We start from the raw sequence: 23013 nt of genomic DNA, 5'->3' as shown, positions 1-23013 counted from the left end.
GGGGGGCTGCAGGGACCGGTCTAACAGGCAGCTGGCTGCAAGGTTGAGGTGAGTATATCTTTTTTTATTTTTGTCCCAAGACAAAAACGTGCACTCAGATACATGACAAGCACTTGTTTTGGGTCAGTGCCTCACAAAAGTAGAAATGTCCCATAGCTTAAACCCTGAAAAAGAAGTTAGCAATGCCACACATTCTATACTTCTATCCTGACTGGCTCCTCAAACTTGCTGGCCCATTTATTAATGTCAGTGTACCCCATTTGTGCTTATTTTTAGACTTACTTTTGTTATCTCAGAATTTAAAGTGCACCTGTGATGAGAAAATGGAAGTTGCTATTGCTGACCACTCCTTTTGAAAATGCAGCCTGCTTGGCAGAGATGATCACCCTCTTGCCTTAAAGCCTGACCTTGTTTTCCCGCATTTGTAGCAAGTCCTCTCCTGTGCTGAAACTGAATACTCTTAATTCCCCGTACACTTGCATGTTCACAATATAACCATTAGAAGCCGCGGCTATCTTTTTTCTGTATGAATGACTTCCATTATTCGTCAATCACTTCTCCCCCTGATCCCTACTGTCTTGTTTTTACCCCCTCCCCCTTCTCCAACAGCTATTAGCTTTCCCTGCCATCAGTTATTTTGTCCCATTGTCCCAAGCATTATATGAAAGAACACACCCTCGGCATCCCTTTAGAGGTGCCTGCAACCAGTCAACCAACCAAAATCAGCAGACTGCGCAGCTAAAGTCTGCAGATTGCAGTGGCCAGCAGGGAGAAGCAGGCAGATTAAAAGGCATACTGGGGATGTGTTCTTTCATATAATTCTTTTGAAAAAGAAATGCTCTGACATTTACACGCACAGCTGCCCCCACCACCCACCAAACTCAGAGCAAAAAGCAGCTGAGAGACCTAGTAATGACAATGACATTGAAAAAAACGATTTTATTGATACATTTTAACTGCATGTTGATCTGGTGGGGGAGGGGGGGGGCAAGGCATCTCTAATGTAGTAGATATGAGCAGCTAATACGAAATTACCTTGATCACAGCTGGCATTTTAGAACTAAGGCTGTCGTGGGTGAAGTGCAATCGGGTTCGGAAAGAACACTTATACAGAAGAGGGTCCTGGTAAAACTCTATCTTCCCACTAGCATTTCGCTTGTCAAGACAAACTGTGCAGTCAGAAAAATGTATAACTTTTCTAAGAACCAGTTCGGTAGCTGAAAGACAAAGCACAGAAAATCAGTGATGACGCATGCAAACCTGTGAAATCAGAAGTTGTCAGTAAACTGTTGGGCTTTACACAAACAGGTGCCATATTGGAGTGCTTACCGTGTATCCACCATGCATGCGGACCTTTCCTTAGTGCATGAAACTTCCACTGAGCAATACAAATGAGTGTTTTGCAACATTTGGGCACATTTAATTCTGCACCCCACTCCTTTGTATTACTCCAATTGGTGTGCCCACTTTGAAGACACAGCTGGATCAGTAACAGACCTAGCACGGGTACTGGAGGCGTACTTAGACCAGGGGTGAGCAATTCATTTTCTCAAGGGGCCACATGAGAAACTGGGACAGCTGTGGAGGGCCACACCAATTAATGCATTACAGTGCTGCAGGTGCATTGCCATTCATTTCAATGGCACCCCAAACTAACTTTCTGGCCACAATGAGCAGTGCCAAAATACTAGGGAGGCACCAATACCGGTTTTTCGGTATCAAGTACGAATACCGATAGGTTTTTTTTCAGTACTTGTCGATACCGAATGCCGATACCCGACGTCCCATTAAGGAAGCCTGGCGGCGTGTAAAATCTCGACACCTGGCTTCCTGATTAGCAGGGAAGCCATCTCCATGCTCCCTCATCACCAGGTGATGAGACAGCATGGAGCCGGCTTTCTGGCCAATCAGGAAGCCGGACGCCATGTAAAGACGTGTTGCCCAGCTCCCTGATTGGTCAAGAAGCTGGCCAATCAGGAAGCCGGGCAACGCGTCATTACACGGTGACAAGGGAGCCTGGAGCCAGCTTCCCACCCAATCAGGAAGCCGGGCAGCATGTAATGACTCGCTGCCAGGCTTCCTGATACCGGAAGCTTAAGTATCGGGCTAGGCATCGGAGCATTTGGGGCGAGTACCAATGAGTGGGCCAACCAAACAATCCTAATACAACAAGCAGCAGCCCTATTCCGGCAAATAAGCAGATATTGTAAATACATTAATTTATACTTTTATTAACCAAAATATCATGCGTTGCAGTGCAGTTGAAAAAAGTAGTGCATGCTACACAACGCACCAGCTGCACTGAAACGCATGGTAGGTGTGTTGCACAGTACCATGCATTAATCACACAGCATGGCATAGGTGTGAACTGGCCCAGAATGAACCCTTATCATCCACACATAGTGTTCGTACAATGTGGCACATACCATTTTTTTTACAGGCCACGGGGAGCTGGGAGATTAAGCTGCAGGTGGACAAATGAGCAGCTGGGGGTGGAAAGACATTTGTCACTGCACTGGTTGTTAGGGCCACCCAGCGGCCCTAGCAACCAATGACTGGAGAGGCCTTTCAAAGCATGACTTATAGCGTGGCAGAGAATTAGTAACAATATTTTTAGCATGTGACATTTAATATCCATATGAAAGTAATCAATTCATGAGCAGAAAACAGCACAGTTTTATAAAACATTCTTGCTGATTTCCAGGAAAATTAATGAGTAAGAGCAGTACATACACCGGGCAGAGAAAGTGTCAAAGATGCTGCTTAGAACCGCTGACCAAAACGGATGAAATAAGTCCCACCAATCTCAAGAGGACCAAAACATACAGGATCATCTAATAGGCATGTTGCCCCTGCCTCCTACAGGCAATGAAAAGCGCTGCCAAGATGTTGCTTGGGCACTGAGCATTACATGTTGGGATGGGGCAGGAGCACACCTTTGTTTCTTTTATCAGGAAGTTGATTTTTTTTTAGGCTAGGTTTAGACCTCAGCGACAACTGGGACACGCGTCCCAGGGCCACGTGATTGTGAGCTAGTGCACACAGCTGTTGCCGTGCTGCCCCATTGATTTCAATGGAGTTACATCCACGCGGCAATTGTTAAAAAAAAATTTTTCCAAAAGGTACAAAAAACCTTATTTTTTCCCCCCACACACCATGCACTTGTGTTCAATTGAATGGGCAGACTCACGGCAGGAAACCCGCCTGGTGCGATTGGGGTGCCATTAGAAAATGGTACCTCCAGCGCGATCGGCTGTGGTGGGCGGCTGTGGTGGGCGACTCCATGACCGCCTGGCAATCCGCACGGTTTTGTGCACGATTGCCACGTAGTCAGGAGTCGCCCAGGTGTGAACCTAACCTTACACTTAGTGAGTGTGTGTGTTTACATGTTTTGTTTGGAACAGGTGCATTTTAAGAAAGCAACACAAAAAAGGTAAAAGGGCAGAGACAGACATTTATCAATAAAAGTAAAGCTCACCAGATATATCCATAAATGCTCGGTCCCAGAACTCGTCCACTGTGTAACATTCCGCACAAGTAATGTTGACTGACAAAACAATATCATCCTCAACATATTTTAAGATTAGGTTGTTTACCACGATATTCACGTTATTGACAACACGTCGGATTAAACTCTGCACATATCCTGAAAGAGAAATTGGAACAACTTTGTCAAATATAGCAATACAAATTTGATAAAAATAATGTAACTGTCTGTAGAACTGTATCACAAATTACAAGAGTGAATTCAACTCAGCACTAGCAACTGAGTTTATGGTCAGTGCTACTTATGTCTCCCCACTCCATCTATCAAGCAGTAATACAAAGTACACTTCGCCTGTGGATTTGCAATAAAGGGGCTCCGAAAGATGTGAGGGTTTTGCCTATAGCAAGCAGCATGATTGCAGAAGTCTCTTATTCAAGAGTAATTTTGAAAAATGAAACGCTCTGATCAAATCACTACAGCCAGTAATCATTACTCAATATTGGTTTTACTAATGGACCAAAAAATAGTGAGTAGCATCAAAAAAGGAAAACCATAAACAAAATGGATTTACACAATTAGGCACAAAACACAAAAGCATTGTATCATACCAACCCCCAAATTCGAAGACCTCCACTGAGTACTACATATATCAGTTGTATGCTTTTATTTCCTATAAAATAAAATCTGTGGGGGGAAGAATATGCAACGGAAACTTTGCATGCTTTGATTAAGCTGTGCAGTAAATAAGTACTATATAATGTAGAGCGGGGTCTGCAAAAGGTTGATTTTTATATACACATTTATTGCACCCGTGTGACAAATAGATCATAACCCCACTGTCATGGATGTCATTGCGTAGTACGAACAGGGAACAAGCCCCACATTTTTTGGCCGATAATGCCACTTATGTTCTCTGATGCTGTGGCTGCCTGACATTTTTTTCCCCGGGCAGCCACAGTCCTCTACATACACAAGGAGGGCAGCTTTGAACAGGGCAAAGCCTGTCATGGAGATTCTCCTTAGGTCCACTGCCTTCACACTGTACTGCCAGCTGGAGCAGAGATGAGGAATTTAAGAGGCTGGAAGAACAGCCAACAATGCCAGCAGAGGGACATAAGAGAGAAAGATGAGCAACGGCTCCTGTGTATGTGTGTGGGTGCATATATGCGAGTGTATGGGTGTGTATGTGTGTTAAAATGCCTTATGGGGTACTGATGTGCAATGAATAAAGGAATGGAATGAATCAAAGGGGGTGCTGTGCACTAGGGTGTATATACTCCTGCCCCCTGTACGTCACACACTCCTGGCCCCTGAACACAGGTAAGCAACACACTCCTGACTCCTGGATTCCTGTACATAACACACTCATAGCCTTTGGACTCCTATACATGCATTACATAATGCAATGTCAACAAATCTCAATGTCCCCTGCAGTGGGATGCAGAGGGCATGTCTAACACATAACCTTTCTGAAAAGTCAGTATTTGCATAAGGGGTGCAGTACAGAAGTACTTGCCATGCTGGTACCTGTCTTGAGAGAATTTAGTTTCACCATTTAATACCATTTTGAACATGAAGTCTACTTAAATTTAGACATTTCATAGATATCCTTTCTTTTTTAAAATAAAAAACAAAAGTACACAAAATATGCTTCATATCAAAAATCTTTTTTTAGGGGGTACAGAAAGAGGAAAAAAGACGAGCTGAAGATATTGCATTACAAAAATTACATTTCTGGCAAACCTCCATCAATAAATATTTCCCATTCTGTGTATCAGTGTTCATACAGCACACAACTGTATGACTCAAGTAGTCAAGCAACCATTTCTGTCCAAGGCATTAGCAGTGATTTAAGAAGTGCTGTATGTTTTATTTTCCAAATCTTTTCCAACTTTGTTTCTCTCTTTCCCCCATGGATGACAATTGCTCAGGGTGGGAAACATGCAGCAGAAAAATTTATTAGCAAGGCGAGGTCCCTGCAGCTGCAACTCAATTCCTTAATTTCTTGTAAACGACCAGTGTTCTGTAGTTCCCTTCCATCACACGATAAGAAGCTTAGACAGGGTCATAGGCATTATTTAAGGAAGGTTTTATTTTCAGCAAGTATTGATCATGAGCTGTTAAATGTAATGCCATCTGTAAGCCAGGTTGCTGCAATAAACCAAAAATAAATTACTGTTTTCAACAGTATAAAAGCTTTCTTCATCTTTTTCCATTTCCTTTTATCTGTGAAAAGTTTCTTCACTAGCTGCCTCTTGCCAACAGAGGAAAAAAACATTTTCACCTTAACAGGTTTTTTTTCCCCATTCAAAGACCTATTTCATATACAACATGTTTCCTTTGTGCTGTTCAAGCCATGGAACCTCTCTTCTCCACATTTTCTCCTCCTACAGTAAGGCCTCTTTCACATGGGCTTTCCGAATCCGAACACATGTCCTTTTGTCAGTTTTTCAGGGGGACCTGATTGGAAGCCCGATGTTAGTGTATGAGTAGCCGGGTCTAAACAGACGTCTGTTTGCATCTGTTTTTCGAAGGACCTGATCTTGCAGGGGAGAAAAGTGCACTACAGCAAAGTTAAGGGGAAAAAAAATAGCCTGCAAAAAAAAGAGCGATAATACCAGTTGTGATGATTGCACTCAGCTGCACATTACACCGAGGTTTTCCAGCTTGCAGGACAACACACTAAGCGCCAGCAGACAGTCATCGTCATTGGGATCAGTTAACACAACACAAACCGTGTTTTAACTGAAGCATGCATCGTCCACAACATCTGCTGTACAAATTCAGAATTTTAATAAATGTCTGTGGCACTCGCCAAACAGGAATATATACAGGGTTTAAAATATGGTAGCATTCTTCAAAAAGGCAAGGGTTCTTTGCAACTAGGCAAGAAAATATTTACAGAAAAAAAATATTTAAAAAAAACCACACAAAAAAACAGGATATAAAATATTAAAGCTACTTTGCAAAATTTGCCTGCTCTCGAGTTTCTGTGCAGAGTCCAAATCATTTCAGAATAAGTCTAATCTGAGAATTACTGGCTCTCTTATAAATGACTCTTCCAGCATCCTTAGCCATTATGATGTTAAACGAGTGCAACTGATCTGTGGATGCAGCCATCTTTTCTGCTCCGTGAAGGAGTTTACCGAAATGACATATCCAATCCAAGGGTCTGAGGGGTGTGCTGACGTGTGTTAAAAAGCGTATTCTATGATAATCCAGCAAACACTCCCTCAATGCCAATTTTCCAAACGATATTAATATCACATAAACATGTTTTACAGTCTGACAACCAATATATTATTGCATTGAATGAAAATCACAATTTGAAAAATATTAAGCAGCAGCCATGAACTTGTTTCTGTTTAGCCAGCTTTTGGCAATAGAATGAACGTGATCTGGGTGGCTATAAAACCACCGGATCACTTTTACATGATTTGTGGAGTTTATTTCTCTAGTTATAAACACAGGTTATAACATGTGAGAGAACATTTAAAGAATTACTCCGGTAGTGAAGTGGTTAAACATGATATGCATATTCTCCTTAAGAGACAAAATGTGACAAATTTGCCTGCAGCACATCATAACACAGGCGTGTTAGGTGCCTACTCGACTGATATTCTCGTATACGGTAGTACAGGCATGTTATATGAAGACATCTCTATTATAGTAGCAATTATAAAATGTGGATAGATTTCTGTTCTGGTATTAAAAAAAAAAACATAAAAAAAAAATGATCAAGGCGTGTATTTGCTTTCAACCATTCCTAGACCATTTTACAACTATTTAAGATATTTGGAAGCAAGCTCTGGCTTAAATGGCAATTTATAACACCCAATTATTATCAGGGTACAGAGACTGTTGAGGTCTTGTGACATGGCAATCTTAATTATAAGTCTTTTGAGGCTGAGCGGACCCTAGGCTAAGTACTGTTTATTCAACTTGACCTGCTTAAGCTGGTTGTTTTAGTATGGGGTTGTATGAAATCTTCCAGATCTCTGCCTAGCCATGGACACAAGAACTAAACTGATCATTTTGTCACTGACTTGCGAATTTGAGCGAAATACAGAGTCAAATTGTGTTCTGTATGAATCCCGATTTTTCCCACTTATTTTGGGGTTCATCAGACTTCATTATCACCACACCAGTCCCAACATTGGTGATTCCAAACTTTTGCAGGGCTATGACGGTTGCTGAAAATGTCATCACGGAAGCTTCCAGGTGTGTCAGATGCCTGTGTCCATTAGCAATGTAGCAGGTAGTAGTTGGAACCACAGCACACACATACTCCCAACAAAATGTTGGATAATGGAGTAGGTAACAGGACTGGTAAGAATTACCTCTCTTTTTGCAGACAGCTTTCCTCTTTTATCCTTAGTGGTGAGACAAGTTGTTTTACATGCTGGTTTGTGAGTGTGCCATGATGCCTTTCTACTGTTTTACTGTTCAAAGCCCATTTCGTGTGCACCTTACTGTATAACTGGTGACAAATTGTTGAGTGCGTTTGTCGTTTGTTTTGCTTGACCGATTTGGTGCAGCGGCGCATGGGGTTTCTCAGCTGCCATTGGGATGTGCGGGATCCCTTGTGTGTTTCTGTGCTTTTAAGGAGGTGGGGCGTCCTCCTGACAAACCTGCACCCATTTTGAAATCTTCTGCCCCCATGTGCTCAAAGATGGAGACTCTCATAGTTTAGAGTTAGGACCGCACTATAAGAGGTGCCTTGGCGCGGCAGTGCGGCTTTCACATCCTCTGCAGAAGACGTGTATCCAAACCTCTGTTATTATCCTTAGTGGTGAGACAAGTTGTTTTACATGCTGGTTTGTGAGTGTGCCATGATGCCTTTCTACTGTTTTACTGTTCAAAGCCCATTTCGTGTGCACCTTACTGTATAACTGGTGACAAATTGTTGAGTGCGTTTGTCGTTTGTTTTGCTTGACCGATTTGGTGCAGCGACGCATGGGGTTTCTCAGCTGCCATTGGGATGTGCGGGATCCCTTGTGTGTTTCTGTGCTTTTAAGGAGGCTGGGCTTCCTCCTGACAAACCTGCACCCAATTTGAAATCTTCTGCCCCCATGTGCTCCAAGATGGAGACTCTCATAGTTTAGAGTTAGGACCGCACTATAAGAGGTGCCTTGGCGCGGCAGTGCGGCTTTCACATCCTCTGCAGAAGACGTGTATCCAAACCTCTGTTATTATCCTTAGTGGTGAGAGTGGCGAGACAAGTTGTTTTACATGCAGGTTTGTGAGTGTGCCGTGATGCCTTTCTACTGTTTAGCTTTCCTCTTTTGCCACCAGAATTACTTTACCTGACACTAATCTTTATTTTAGCCCTTTATTTTCACCTGGTGATCTGGCTTTTAACACTTTCTGTCTTAGGGTGGCTCCACTCTATGGAGGAGCAACAGTGGTTCATATTAATTGACAAGATGAAAATCCTTCCAGGTAACCGAAACACAGTAAATTTACTAAAATACTTGAAGCAAGATTTAACCAACTGTCCTGTACTCTGAGTACATCCTCAAGCATATAAAACACAGATATGTTAAACACCTTCTGTGTGATAGCATTACTAAGCAACTGATGTTTTTATTCTATAACCCATGATGGGTTGACTTGGGACATTGGAGTATAACCGAAGCCTTCTGAGAAAAGAAAGAACAGCTACAGTCTTCCAAAAATATTAATAAAAATATTGAAAACAATGTTAAAAGTGAAGATTTCCTTTAACTTTTAAAAAACATTTTAAATTGTTGTTTTTACATATTTTACTATTCATTCTTCATATACAAAAATAGCAGCATTTAGACTACCTGCAAGTCAGAATCCTTAACAGGGTAATATCCCCTGGCTCTATGGCTGGGTTCACACCTTGGCGTATTGAATATGCGCGTCTGTCGTGCGACCGATTCGCGGTAAAAAAGTCGCGCGGCCGTCGCGCGATTCCGAAGGCTACTTGGCTGTATCCCAATGTAAAACGCCCTACAAAACGGGCGTTTCAGACGGGCGGAAATACGGAAAGGTGTGAACCAGACCCATAGAAAACAATAGGATTTTCATGTTTGTACGTTTTGTAGAGCGTTCATAGAGCGTTGAACGCGCGACAAAACGTAAGGGTGTGAACGGGGCCTATAAGAGATAGGAGTTGGGGATGTGTTTTGCAGGCAGGGTGTTGTGCGGCTTGCGTCTCAGTGGTCCTGTTACTTAGTAACGCGCTCTCATCAGTACAACCCTCTGCTTATCACACATCTGTGTGTATGTGCACAAATGCACCTGTCACCATCTAAAATTATAAGTAAAATCTAGGAAGACAAGCTATTTAAAAAAAAAAAATTCAATTTACTGATGATTTAAATGAAAGATTGTGTTAACACACATAAAACACACAGTGATAAAACAACCTTAAAAAAACAAAAAACGAGATGTAATAAATTATTTTTATGGTGATTTAGCATTTCTACAAAACGTTATCACCAATCAGTGACAGTAGTTAGTTTAAAATTAATACAATCCCATAACATGGCAGATATTCAGTACAAGGGTTCATGACAGACACAGCGGGGGTGATTTACTAACCTAAACACACACACACACCAGGTGTGTGTGATTTTCACACAGCAAAACGTATTTATCAACCAAAAAGTCTCTAAAAGCATATTTCCACTAATGCCATATATGGAAAAATCATGCACATGATGCATATATAATGCTGCTTCACAGTTTAGACAAAAATGGTTAGCTCATGCATTTACATTCCTGCATTCATCAACGCAAGCAACATAACATAGAGCTAATTTACACCACATTACCTTGCAATTCATTGCAGGGCTTTGCACAACACACCTGCTGGGTGTGTACACACTACAAAGGTGTTTCGATTCCTCCCATAGATCATGCTGGGAGGGAACACACTACAGAGGTGTATACACGTTCGTGGTGTGTTTAAAAGGTTAGTAAATCAACCCCAGCATGTCAAGTGCAAATATATAGCTTCATGGCAGCCTTTGTAGATCTGCGTATGGGCATTTAAGTGTTTACTTGACCTCCTCTCCTAGTGATATGACCCCTATGACTTGGCACTAAGGATGCTGAGTGCAATTTATGGCTTCAGGTCTCTAAAACATGACCATCGGAAACTCAATACTTTATTTTTTTATACAAAAGTTACATGTAAAGCAACTAGAAAAGACTATATCTTCAGTTAATTCTTTAGATAGATAGATAGATAGATAGATAGATAGATAGATAGATAGATAGATAGATAGATAGATAGATAGATAGATAGATAGATAGATAGATAGATAAAAACAAAAGTGGCTGGGTTGATCAAATGCTTTGTAATAACTGTAGGCACTTTTTGCTTCTCAGACAACCATAAAAAGGGAAACAAAAATTATAGATGCAAACCTGATCCTCAATAAGCAACACGCCAGGCGTCATCATCCCCTAAAGTAATTACTAAAGGTGCTCCATCGCTGCAGATGAATGCACTTTAACTCTATGAGTTAATAACAGGGCAGACTACACATTTTAAAGCAAGGAGCTGGTAGATCCTACCATGTGGTCACATGAACACTTTGTAGTTGCAACCCGACTTGCCAAACCTATGTAATACGAGGACAAATCAAATTGTACCCACTTAGACAGTCACTTGCACTATATAGTTGTCAGATCTAAGACGATCACTTGCACTATATAGTCAGATCTAAAAGGAGATTGTACAGAAATATTGCAACGTGCGTGGTGAGCTTTGCAAGTAAAAATGAGTGTGCTGGGTTGACCTTGGTTGTCTGCACATGCACTGGATTCTTGGGCATTTACAGTTTCAAGCACAACAAACATGGATTTTTATGGACAGCTTCATCATACTTAAAGACATCATAGACAGACAGCAGCGATTTAAGGGCATTTTTACAGACTGTCTGTAATTTTACGGACAGTTGGCAATAGTGAGAACAGAGCACTCCTATCTAGAAAACGTGTCTGGCTGCTTGAGCACTGCAGTCAGCTGCTCTAAATACTCAGTGTGAGCTAATGATATAGCACTCAAAAAATCATGTTACCCTGAGACTGCACTAAAATCACAGAGTTGACTCGCATATTAATCTTACATGCATATTAGTTAGAGAAACTTACTTTCATGGAGTACTTTGGTGCTCAAGTCATATTTCCTGCTAGCCAAATAGTAACGTAAAGGAAACCCATAGTGATACACATATGTAAGCTGCTATTGTTGACCTTTTTGTAAACCGAAAAACATTTAATTATTAAACTCATTGGGGGGAATTTATCAAAACTGGAGCAGCTGTGCATGAAAACCAATCAGCTTCTCTCTAGTTTGTTCAGTTGATATTTGAAAATGAAACAGAGATGCTGATTGGTTGCCATGCACAGCTGCTCCATTTTTCGTTTGCTCGAGTTTAGTAATTGTATAAAAATTCAAATAAGACATTGATATTTACATTATGACTGGATAGCCAATGATTGTTCTTTGCAGTTACTTCCTTCTTTCACAGTAAAAATTTTTGATGCATGGTGACTCCATGCAACCACCAAAACGTGCTCGCTCCTTACCAAACGACTACACAGCTACGTGAAGCCAGTGTGTCTCTCAACTAGCACAAGGAGTAAAAAGTATACATCACATGTCTACCTTTCCATCCGGCTGAATGAAACACTGCACACATGAGCACTTTTGAGGTTTTCATAAGGACTCGTGGGACATTTAATAGCGTTTGTGTGCGCTCTCCGGCACTGCACCGCTGCGTTGTGGTGTGATTGGGCCATAAAGTAACAAAAAGCAGTGCCATTGATGTGAAGGTGCTTCAGGATGTCTACGTGTATTTTCTTCTCTAAAACTCAAGGTGTTCTACTATTTAAACAGAAACTTATAAACTGGAAGAACAATTGGCCCAGAGACATAAATGAAAGGTTTGCATCACTCCACCCACTATCCATAAAGGAGGAATAAGACCATTATTTTTGGGATTTGTGATAGAAATGAGATATGAAGGTAACTACTGGGCAAAGTTACTTTCAAAAACAGAGGTTGTATTTTGTGCCACATCCTACTGAGCCTCACTATGGGACAGTAGAAATGTCTATCATAGTAACTGTATGAAAAACAGAATTGTGGAATGCTGGATAGCTCTACATACTGTGTGAAAATATGAAGGCATCACGTCTGTTCTTCCTCTCTGCTAACAGTTTAGCGACTTTAAGGCAAACATAGGTCCACTTTAATACTGCAGGAGAGTGGCATTGATAAGCAACCTAAAACAACAAATGTTATCTGGTATGTTCCTGGTGCTGCTAGAACAAACAACTGTCCCATCAAGGACTTGCATGGTGAATTAAAAATCGTATTACTGTGTCTATAGGTACCCAAACAGTAAAATTACTTCTGGGAGGAATTAGGCTGTTGGCAGGAGAGTAGGTCATTCCCGTAAAGCAAGTCGAAGTCAGATAATACACTTCAATTAAGACCTGCAATAAATCACATGAAAAGAGCAGAGGATCCCTGAAGAGCAATTTTTCAAGCGTATCTCTATTATTCCATCATCGTCAAGCTGCTATGGCAGTGTTAAAGTATAATAAACATGAATAGAATGAGTCTGGGTGGAAGATGCTCTCCTCTGTGCAGGGAAGCATGATGGAATGCAGAGGGCCCTGGTGTGAGAGCTGTCAGTAAGAAGACATCCCACTTTCAGTTCTCCACCATGCTTTGACCTTTCCACTAACCATGTCTGCCCTTCTGCCCTAGAATCATCTTATAGGTTTGCAGGAAGAGCCAAGTCAATACAAGCAGTTAATAAGAGAAAAAAAAAGGGTAACTTGTGAGGAAAAGACAGTAATTTATTCTGAGTGTCCACACATTTAAATATTCAAATCTAATTTAAAAGGAAAGCCAATGTTTAACCTGCTATATCCAAAAATCACTTTAAGAACCAAGTTTGTTTGTTTTTTTATTTATTTATAAAACTCTAAAATTGTTAAGAACTGGCTTTGCTGCCTCTAACAACTATATTGAAGCCCGTTTCCAACTTTGCAGAGGTATTTTTTTTTAAAAACATATTCCAACAATGTACACAGAGTGTACATGAAGCAGGGATATGCAGCTGATATATATGAACACAGAAACTTAATTTTTTTTGTTAGATTTCCTTTTCATATCCTCATAGAAACTGCTGTCTCTGTGCAATCAATGTGTGTCTATCTTCCCCCCTTTGGGAAAGTGTATTGTGTGTATAGGCAGAGCTGGTGTTTTCTGGTCATGTTACAATGGGGACAGGGAGAAGGGCAGCTGTTTACAGTCCAACACCCTGGTGTCAGACTGGATTTCCTGTGGAGAAAAGTTTGAATTTTTAGGCTTCAGGCTTAATAAAAACTTAATTCAAAAATGACGAAAGCCTGCAATGTGAGTCCTGAAAATGTGCACAACTATACATCATCACTACACCTCTTCATTACCACAATTAATGCTAATTACTTACAAAAGGTGGAAATGGACTTTAAATGTACCAGGAGAAGGGACAGCTGGAGAAGCTGTTCCATATTTAACTATAATTATAGAAAACAGTAATTTTGAGGAATGTATTTGAGTATAATAGATGTGTTTTAGAGTAGATCGTGAGCAGTTTGTCTGGTGATAGCAAAGCTGTTTGCATCAGCCACTGTCCATCACGCCAATGTTAGCTAGTCCTAACTGAGCAGTGCAAGCCAAATTCATGTTGCTCATTCACAGAGTAAAGAACACTGCATTCACCTTTCAGTCTTAAACCAACCATACACAAACATTGCACTGGTTATCAGTTAAGTGATAATGACTCCATTAGATGATCTCTAACCAATGAGAAATCATTCACCAAATGCCTCAACAATAAAGTGTGCAGTCAATCTAGTGGTTATGTTTTTCCTTTCGTACAACTCCAATGGGACATACTGGGGCACCCTAACATACAATGGTTCCCCTAATTTAACGTTTGGTGGCAAAAAGGGGCTAAAGGATATCAACCCTATTTCCAAGTGTACCAAATATAAACCTTGGCCAGGCTGAGGGAATAGTCACAGTGATCCTTCAAGAGCACAAATGCAGAAAAGGGTGAGGAGATTTCTCACTGCTTGCAGTTATTGTAAGATGCCTGTTGCTTTACTTCAGTAGACATGTGTCTGGAAACTCTTGATAGATACTGTACATGATTTCTACACAGAAGGTTATGATCTGCAAATCATTTTTTTTTTAATTTTATTTTGCAAAATTTGACTTCAAATCTATAAACACCAAATTTGTCAACATGCTGTTTTGGCGGCTAAAGTGTTGTCTCGGCACCAGGATAAGCACTTTTCTCTATAAAATACTTATAAGATAGATATGTCTGCAGAAACAACTATCTGTATCAGTTTAAAAGCAGCCAGATGCAAAAATGCTCCAACTGTGATCTTCTATTGCAGATATCAGTCTGACTGGCTGGGGCAAGACAAGCAGGAATTATTTCAGACACTTTGGTAGGAGGCCATAAGACTTCTGGTGACAATAAAAACAAATGAAAATTCTATAAGTCTATGGTGATTGTTACAGACTTATCATTTCCTTTTAACGGTTAAGGTTTGACAGGATCAGAATATTCTGCCTTGGTTCAAATGCCTCCACTTCTTGTGGTACAGTAAGTTACAGTATACTTAGCTGACACTGCATAATTACCTGGTGGTAAGTCAGGATCACTAGGAGCTGTCTGCTGTATTTTTTTCGGTTTAACTGGAGACTTGGCGCTGTCTGTGTTGCTGCGACTGGTAGAACTGGAACCGCTGCTTTCATGATCATCCTGGGAAATAAAAAAAAACATTTTGATATTAGAACAGATAAGCCGTCAATTAAAATCAATCTTCTGCAACACACAACATTTACAATAGCTTAAGGTAACAGACAATTACAATTATTATTTCTTATAAATGAGTGATAAATATAATGCTTACGGGTTTGTAAAGGTGAAGGGTGTCACAGTACTACTGATTTATCACCATTCATTCTGAGACACCCACTTACTAGTCAGAAGAGAATGTCTTACCGATTGAGAGACATTTCTGGTGTCAATTCATAAGAAACCTGAGCACTGAGGTATGGAGGTCAGCTGCTTATGCTCAACTTTATATCTTTTTTACTGATATATGACAATGCATACTACTATCGACTTTGCATCAGCTGTGAAACACTGGGCAAGGAACGTTCTTACTGACTTGTCTCCTATATACATGCATTAGTTATTTACCATCAGGAGGCCTGCATGCACAAAGAAATGCACACACCTATTCACAACTAACATAAGGGTGCCTTCTGGCAATTAGCAAAATATAACCGGCGGACACTTTAATATCTAGTAACGCCATAAAAACAGGAAAATAATAAAGGATTCTTAAAGGAGAACTATGAGGTGAGTGATTTACACTCATCCTCATAGTTAGAGCCGACGTGTGAAAGTTTCATTATGACACGTAAATAGATCGGGAAGTGAGCGAACACAACGTCACTCGCTCACTTTTCGATCACCTCCTGCAGAGAGTGGTGAGTGTGCGAGCTGTAGCTCACTAGATACAGAGCTTTGGGTCACGGCAGGACGCTAGTATATGTCCTCCTTTGACCCTTAAGAGAACTATGGGGAAAAACACTTAGCCCATAGTTCTCTTTTAAGTAAGTGCAGCAGAAAAAAGTGATGTCAATGCATAAATGCACTGTCAGGTGTAGGGGTTGATCATTTCATATTAGCTAAACAGTGATGACATGAGGAAACATTACATTATCAGATGACTACTAGTCAGAAACATCACTTTACACAGGGAAGTTCTCACTAGGACAGTAAGTGTTCTTTTTACTTGAGACCATTTAAGCATCCAAAAATACACAGCTTCTTAAATTGACAGTGCCAAACAAATGTTGACTAAAAGCCAATTAAGGGTCAGGAGGTTAAAGAGTCTTGTGGAAAGGGAACATCTCTGACCTGACTAAATAAACATTAGAAACTCAATCCCATTTTATCAGCTCAATCTCACAATTTGTTTCTTAACGATATCCCAGATCCCCAAATCTAAATCTATTATTTTCCTACAGTTAGTGAACAGAGATGCTCCACAGAGCAAAGACCACTTGTGCCTGGGAAAAAAAAAGATGCCCAAAGAAAATCACTTAACAGGTCACTGCCCTGGCCATATGTCAGACAACCTATATTTTTTCCCACATCTTAAAATGTAATTTACAGTGAAACGACACTCAGGAGTTAAACCTTAAAAATACATTCAAGTACCTGAACTATTAACGAAAACGTATCTTGTTTGTGTATCACTCAGCTTTAGATCCTCAAATCATCTCTGAATTGGTGGTGACACTGTCCTTCCTTCTGGAGGGTGACTACTTTTGTTCCCCATGCGTGTTGTAAAGTAGTCACCGCTCCAAGCTCACTCCTGTGATGTACTACAATCTCAATACAAATTAGTAAACTAAACATGAGACTGTAGTCCATCACTGGAGTGAGCTTGAAATGGTTTGTACTGTACAACACACACAGGAACCATGGGGAACAAAAAATATGGGAGACAAAAAGGAGTCTGTTGTGTTGGCTTACTTCAGGAAAAAATTGCATTTAGCTGGGAAAACCCAGCTCTGCCAAAGCGCAAGCTCATCCAGTCCTTTACAACTGACAGCAATTTTAACCACTTCCTCACTCACACCTATACACCCCCCTTATGGACGAGAGCGATTCTTACATTCCCACTATGGGCCTGTTTATGCGGGGAGAACCATCAACAAAGTAATACATATACTTTTGTTTCAGGACAAATAAGTTATTTAAGTGATATCTATGCAAAGTAAAGATGGAGACATTAAAAAGTGGATTTTTTTCTACTTTAATGAGTGTGTAAAAAAAAAGGGCAAAAAAAATAAGTCTAAATACTAATGGTTTTATCCAGTAAAAAGTAGCAGATGTCATAGTTGTATCTTAACAGCTTGCTTTTCATTTCACTATATTTGAGAATGCATCAGGAAAAGAAGCACCCCAAAGTGAGCAGGAACATCTGCAGTTCTGAGGGCCGGTTCAAACCACAAAGTCCACATTCCAGTGCGTTTGGCCTCTGGAACGCACTGGAATGCAAGCCGGCCGGCTCCCTCCGGGAGAGGGTGTGGCGGTGCATTGAAGTTAGTGGCTACTGCAAGCACTATTTTGCAGATCGCACTGGACTGGAACGCAAGCACATGTGCCTGCGTTCCGGGTGCAGACGATCGCACTGCCGGCGGGGAGGCATGTGTGCGGTGCCATCGACTTCAAAAGAACCACCACGCCCCTTGCATTCCAGTGCCTTCCAGAGGCCGAACGCACTGGAACGCGTACTTTGTGGTGTGAACCGGCCCTGAAGGCGGACAGTACCAGAACCACAAACTACAGCTGCCAATACACTAGTAGATTTCCTAACAAAAGATCTTTCTTTACCAACTGATAATGCCATCAGAGACTTGACAATCTCGAACGCAATTTTGTTTTATTTTAACATTCGATTTTGGAATGAACGGAGTTTCCCCGAGCAAAATCCATAATCGCTGTTAGAATTTCATTCGTTTGGGGGAAAAAATTATTTCCTGCTCCTTTGAATTTTTTTCATAACTATGGTAGAATTCAATGATCGATTTGACCCCATCAACTAATAGATTGTCGAACGAAAGATGTTTTGGACAAATCTACTACTGTATGGCCAACTTAGGGCAGGTAGATCTTGCTGCTGGCATCCCTGTGAGTAAGAAGCCAATGTCCTGAACTTTTCACTATTTGGCCTACTCCTCTTATCCAGTATGTAGTTACATAGTCAGATTTCCCATAAAAAAATATCTAATTAACCAAAACTTTAACAAAGCAGTGAAAGCTAGTATTGGCCAACGCCAGTAAGCACACAAGTAGGCTATTCATTAGAATTATTACAGCAGGTGCTCCGTTACCATTTTGTGCTGTCTGGCCAAACCGGTTAGTAAAGGATTAACGCAAGGAGAAGGGTATACACTCTAATCAAAGGAAACCGTGATCCCACTCAGCCTTGTAAAGAACAATGTAATACAGAAGAGGATCTAGGCACAATTAAGACAAATACAACGGACACAAAATAAACATTATTAAAGCCCGATCCTATCCGCAAGGCATGCACTGGCTAATCTTAATAAAAACAAGAACAAAATGGGTGAAACAACACACACATCCACACATGTTCGGATAAAAAAAAAAGGACCATACTGATAAAGTATCAACAGCTTATGCAAGTCTCTCCATATATCATTAGATGTGATTCTTGGCACTCGGTTCCCCTTCAGATGGTATTAATCACTCACACCTTTATCCATAGCGGAATGAAAACATTCAAGCCACTTTTGTAAACTCTTCTGCTCTCAAACTGTGGTCTTGCAAAATTTATATACACCGTTGATTTGATCTAATAAATACAGTTATGGTTATTTACATATTGCAATAAAAATCTGAGTCATGAGAAACTAACTAAAACAAAGAATTTGTAAAGGTTTTCATCCATTTCATAAAACAGCAAATGTGTTGAAAGAATTCAAAAAAAAAAAATGATTTAATAGTATTCCAATACAAGTGCAACATTAGATAGGATAGTGCAATTGGTTATGGGAGGTAGGTGCATACATAAATGAATGTTAACAGGGCAATGTAAACATACATGAGCAAGGCTAAACACAAGGGGTGAATTATTAATTTGGTTGCATCATTAGTGTCTCAAACTTTTATATCCCTGATTTCTAGTGTATATAGTGACAGGTTTACTATCCTAGTTTATGTTTCATTCTGAAATGCCTTGATAAGGAGAACTGTCACAAAATGGTCTATACGTTGTCTCTGGCTCTAAGGCCTGGTTCACACCTGTACGTTTTGTAGCACGTTCAACGCTCTACGAACGCTCTACAAAACGCTCAAACATGAAAAACCCATTGTTTTCTATGGGTATGGTTCACACCTTGCCGTATTTCAGCCCGTCTGAACGCGCTACAAAACGGCCTACGCCTGAAAAGGTACATGATCTTCTTTGCGGCGTTTCTGTCGCGCGTTTCCATTGGGATACAGCCAAGTAGCCCTCGGAAACGCACGTTTGTTGCGCGTTTTTTTACCGCGAATCGCGGTAGAAACGCGCGACAAACGCGCATATTTGATATGCCTAGGTGAGAACAGAGCCTAAATTGTTGCATACTTGCTGGGAACCTCCTGGAGGGCAGCTGAAAAGTTCCGAAGTGCTCAGCTGACTTGAGGACATGAAGATTAATTATCTTTGTGATACTACTACTCAGGAGCACTTCTAGGATGTGCGAAAGCTTGGAGGTTTTTCAATGTCGCAAATGCTGGATGCAAATACCGCACAGTTGAGATATTATGCGAAATGACAGAAAATATGTGCAGTGGGTCGCAAACATTAATAGGTCACAGGAACACAAATAAAAAGGACGCAAAACTGAAATGAAATACTGCAGTTAGCATGACATTTTGGCACCTAAAAAAATTTGATTGCAAACACGCTCATAAATTGCTCCGAACGACAACTCGCAATGTATATAAAAGACATCTGTCCACAGAATCTTTCTTCCATTCAAACCTCACTACCATGGGCAAGACCAAAGAGCTGTCAAAGGACATTAGGGACAAGATTGTAGACCTGCACAAGGCTGGAATGGGCTATAAGACTATCAGCAAGAAGCTTGGTGAGAAGGAAACAACTGTTGGAGAGATTCTTCGCAAATGGAAGGAATATAAAATAACCATCAATTGCCCTCAGTCTGGAGCTCCATGCAAGATTTTGCCTCATGGGGTAAGGATGATCATGAGAAAAGTGAGGGATCAGCCCAGAACTACAAGGGAGGAGCTTGTGAATGATTTCAAAGCAGTTGGGACCACAGTCGCCAAACAAACCATTGCTAACACAATACACCACCATGGATTGAGATTCTGCAGCGCCCGCAAGGTCCTCCTCCTCAAGAAGGTACATGTACAGGCCCGTCCGAAGTTTGCCAATGAACATCTAAATGATTCAGAGAAGGATTGGGAGGAAGTGCTGCGGTTAGATGAGACCAAAATTGAGTTATTTGGCATTAACCTCGACTCGCTGTGTTTGGGAGGAAGAAAAATGCTGACTATGACCCTAACAACACCACCCCTACAGTCAAGCATTTGAATGTGGAAGCATTATACTTTGGGGCCATGTCTCTGCTAAAGTTACAGGCTGACTTTGCCACATTGAGGGGCCAATGGATGGGGCCATGTATTGTAAAATATTGGATGAGAACCTCCTTCCCTCAGCCAGAACACTGAAGATGGGTCGTGGATGGGTCTTTCAGCATGACAACATACCGTCAAGGCAACAAAGCAGTGGCTCAAGAAGAAGCACATTAAGGTCATGGAGTGGCCTAGCCAGTCTCCACAGCTTAATCCTATAGAAAATGTATGGAGGGAGCTGAAACTTCGAGATGCCAAGTGACAGCCAAGAAACCTTAAGGATTTAAAGAAGATCTGTAAAGAGTGGACCAAAATCCCTCCTGACATGTGTGCAAACCTGGTAACCAACTACAAGAAACGTGTTACCTCTGTGCTTACCAACAAGGGTTTCTCCACCAAGTACTAAGTCATGTTTTGCTTGGGGATCAAATACTTATTTTACTCACTGAACTGCAACTCAATTTATAACATTTGTATCACAAGTTTTTTCTGTATTTCTAGTTAATATTCTGTCTCTATCATTTAAAATATGCCTATGATAAAAAATTATAGACCTTTGATTTCTTTGTAAGTGGGAAAACTTCCAGAATCTGCAGGGGATCAAATCATTATTTTCCACACTGTACACTGTATATAGCCTTAGGAATTCCAGAAACTTTGCTATTTCTCCTTAGTAAAGAAGTCTATCCAGTAAACCATGTGGTGTGGAAACAGGTAATTTGTTACCTTGAAGGAGCGAAAAGGTCCTCCATTATTTTAATATTTTTTGTTCTGTTAAACCAGTGCATTATTTAGGGTAGCTCAGACCACTTTCACATTGCAGGAATATAGCCTGAGGCTGCATTGACCAAGTGTATTCTAACAGACAATTTGTATGATTTTAAAGGGTGGAGAGTTGTGGTGTAGGAGAAAAAAAAAAACCACAAAAAAAAGGAACTTTCTGTTCTATTTATTTTCGTTTAGCCCACGGGATATACCTGACTTTAGGGTGCTTACTGAACAGACTCTACTGTCACTCAAACATTTGTTTTGAATAAGCTGTTAGATTAAAAAAAAAAAAAGAATACAAGCCATTTTTCTAAAATTCTTTTTTATCAACAGGAAAAAAAAACTGGCCAATCTGCTTCTAGCATAATACCAGTTTAAATGGTAGTTCCATGGCAAAATACATTAGTGGAAGTGCAAAACAGAACACGGGTCAAGTTATAATTAGCTAAAATCAAGCATAACTACCAAGCAAAAGCAGTATATGAAACGTAAACATTTAGTCAAAACAAATGTCGCATTTTAATTAACTGACTACCCTGTGGTTATCCCCAAGAGGGAAGTTCACTCCGTGAGCTTCTATTTACTTGTAAAAGAGGAGAATTAATAAAAAAAAAAAAAAGCTGCTGCAGTAAAACATTTGTGCGTAATCTAAGCATTAGAGCTACACTATTAATTTTTCAAACTCTGTGCTTGTCTCATGAGCCCAGAGGTAAAACATGTTCATTAAAGAGATGTGAAAAAAAGTTCCAAGCAAACTGCCAAAACCAGCATAATTATGAAAATATTTAACACTGGGACCAACTGAAATCACACATTGAATATAGATCAAGGTGATGTCATTAAAAATATCTTGGCCAAAACTACTAAAACTACTGCACTGCCATAAATCTGACTTACACTAGATGACAATAAACATGTGAATAGAAAAAAAAAAGGAAAAAAAAAGGCGTTCCAATTATAAATTAGGCGATCCATGAAATATATACATCATACATGCCTACAGTAGACCCCACAAATGGCGACAGCCCAGAGAGACAAGTGATAACGATTCCTGCTCCTACGGCAACCCATCCGAAATGGTCCACATCCCACAACACTTGCCACATTCCGTAAAACATTCAGGAAGTGTTAATCATGGAGGCTAAACTTCTAAATTACGGAGTAAAATTGCTTGGATGGATAGTTATGCCAGGCTAATGGTCTGTCGCTGTAATGTAAAACCTTGTGTTCAGAAATAAAAATAAATTTGCGGCTGATTTTGACACTATGGGATACAGACATCGTGGAAGTCAAGCCAGCCGCTCGTGGTGTCATTTTGCGTAATTGTATATTTTAACAATCTGACCAGGAAGATTAGGGGAGGTTCCAGAATACAGCGCAATTTAACCGCTACACAAATGTATCAATCTATTCCATATGTAGATATTTGTTCTGAAGACTACTTGTTTTGCAAAGATGTGCAGCAGAAAAAAAAAAAAGTTAAAAGAAGAGAATATATATATATATATA

The 23013-nt window shown here is 40.4% G+C and overlaps 1 protein-coding gene across 5 annotated transcripts in view; it reads right to left on the bottom strand.

Moving 5' to 3' along the window:
• The window catches only part of VPS13B (vacuolar protein sorting 13 homolog B), a 761266-nt gene that overhangs the window by 694558 nt on the left and 43695 nt on the right, over positions 1–23013 (bottom strand). For all 5 annotated transcript variants that reach the window (XM_018559352.1, XM_018559343.1, XM_018559336.1 and 2 more), the window contains exons 3-5: positions 15186–15306; positions 3479–3646; positions 1036–1217 (exon numbers count right to left, since the gene is read on the bottom strand). In XM_018559352.1, the coding sequence (XP_018414854.1) occupies positions 1036–1217; positions 3479–3646; positions 15186–15306 (471 nt within the window). The remainder of the gene's footprint in view (positions 1–1035; positions 1218–3478; positions 3647–15185; positions 15307–23013) is intronic.

Source organism: Nanorana parkeri, unplaced genomic scaffold (genome assembly GCF_000935625.1).
Source record: "Nanorana parkeri isolate BGI_ZX_2015 unplaced genomic scaffold, ASM93562v1 scaffold16, whole genome shotgun sequence".
Classification (NCBI taxonomy): domain Eukaryota; kingdom Metazoa; phylum Chordata; class Amphibia; order Anura; family Dicroglossidae; genus Nanorana; species Nanorana parkeri.
The sequence above is the reverse complement of the archived record's forward strand: the minus strand, read 5'-3'. Positions and strand labels throughout refer to the sequence as shown.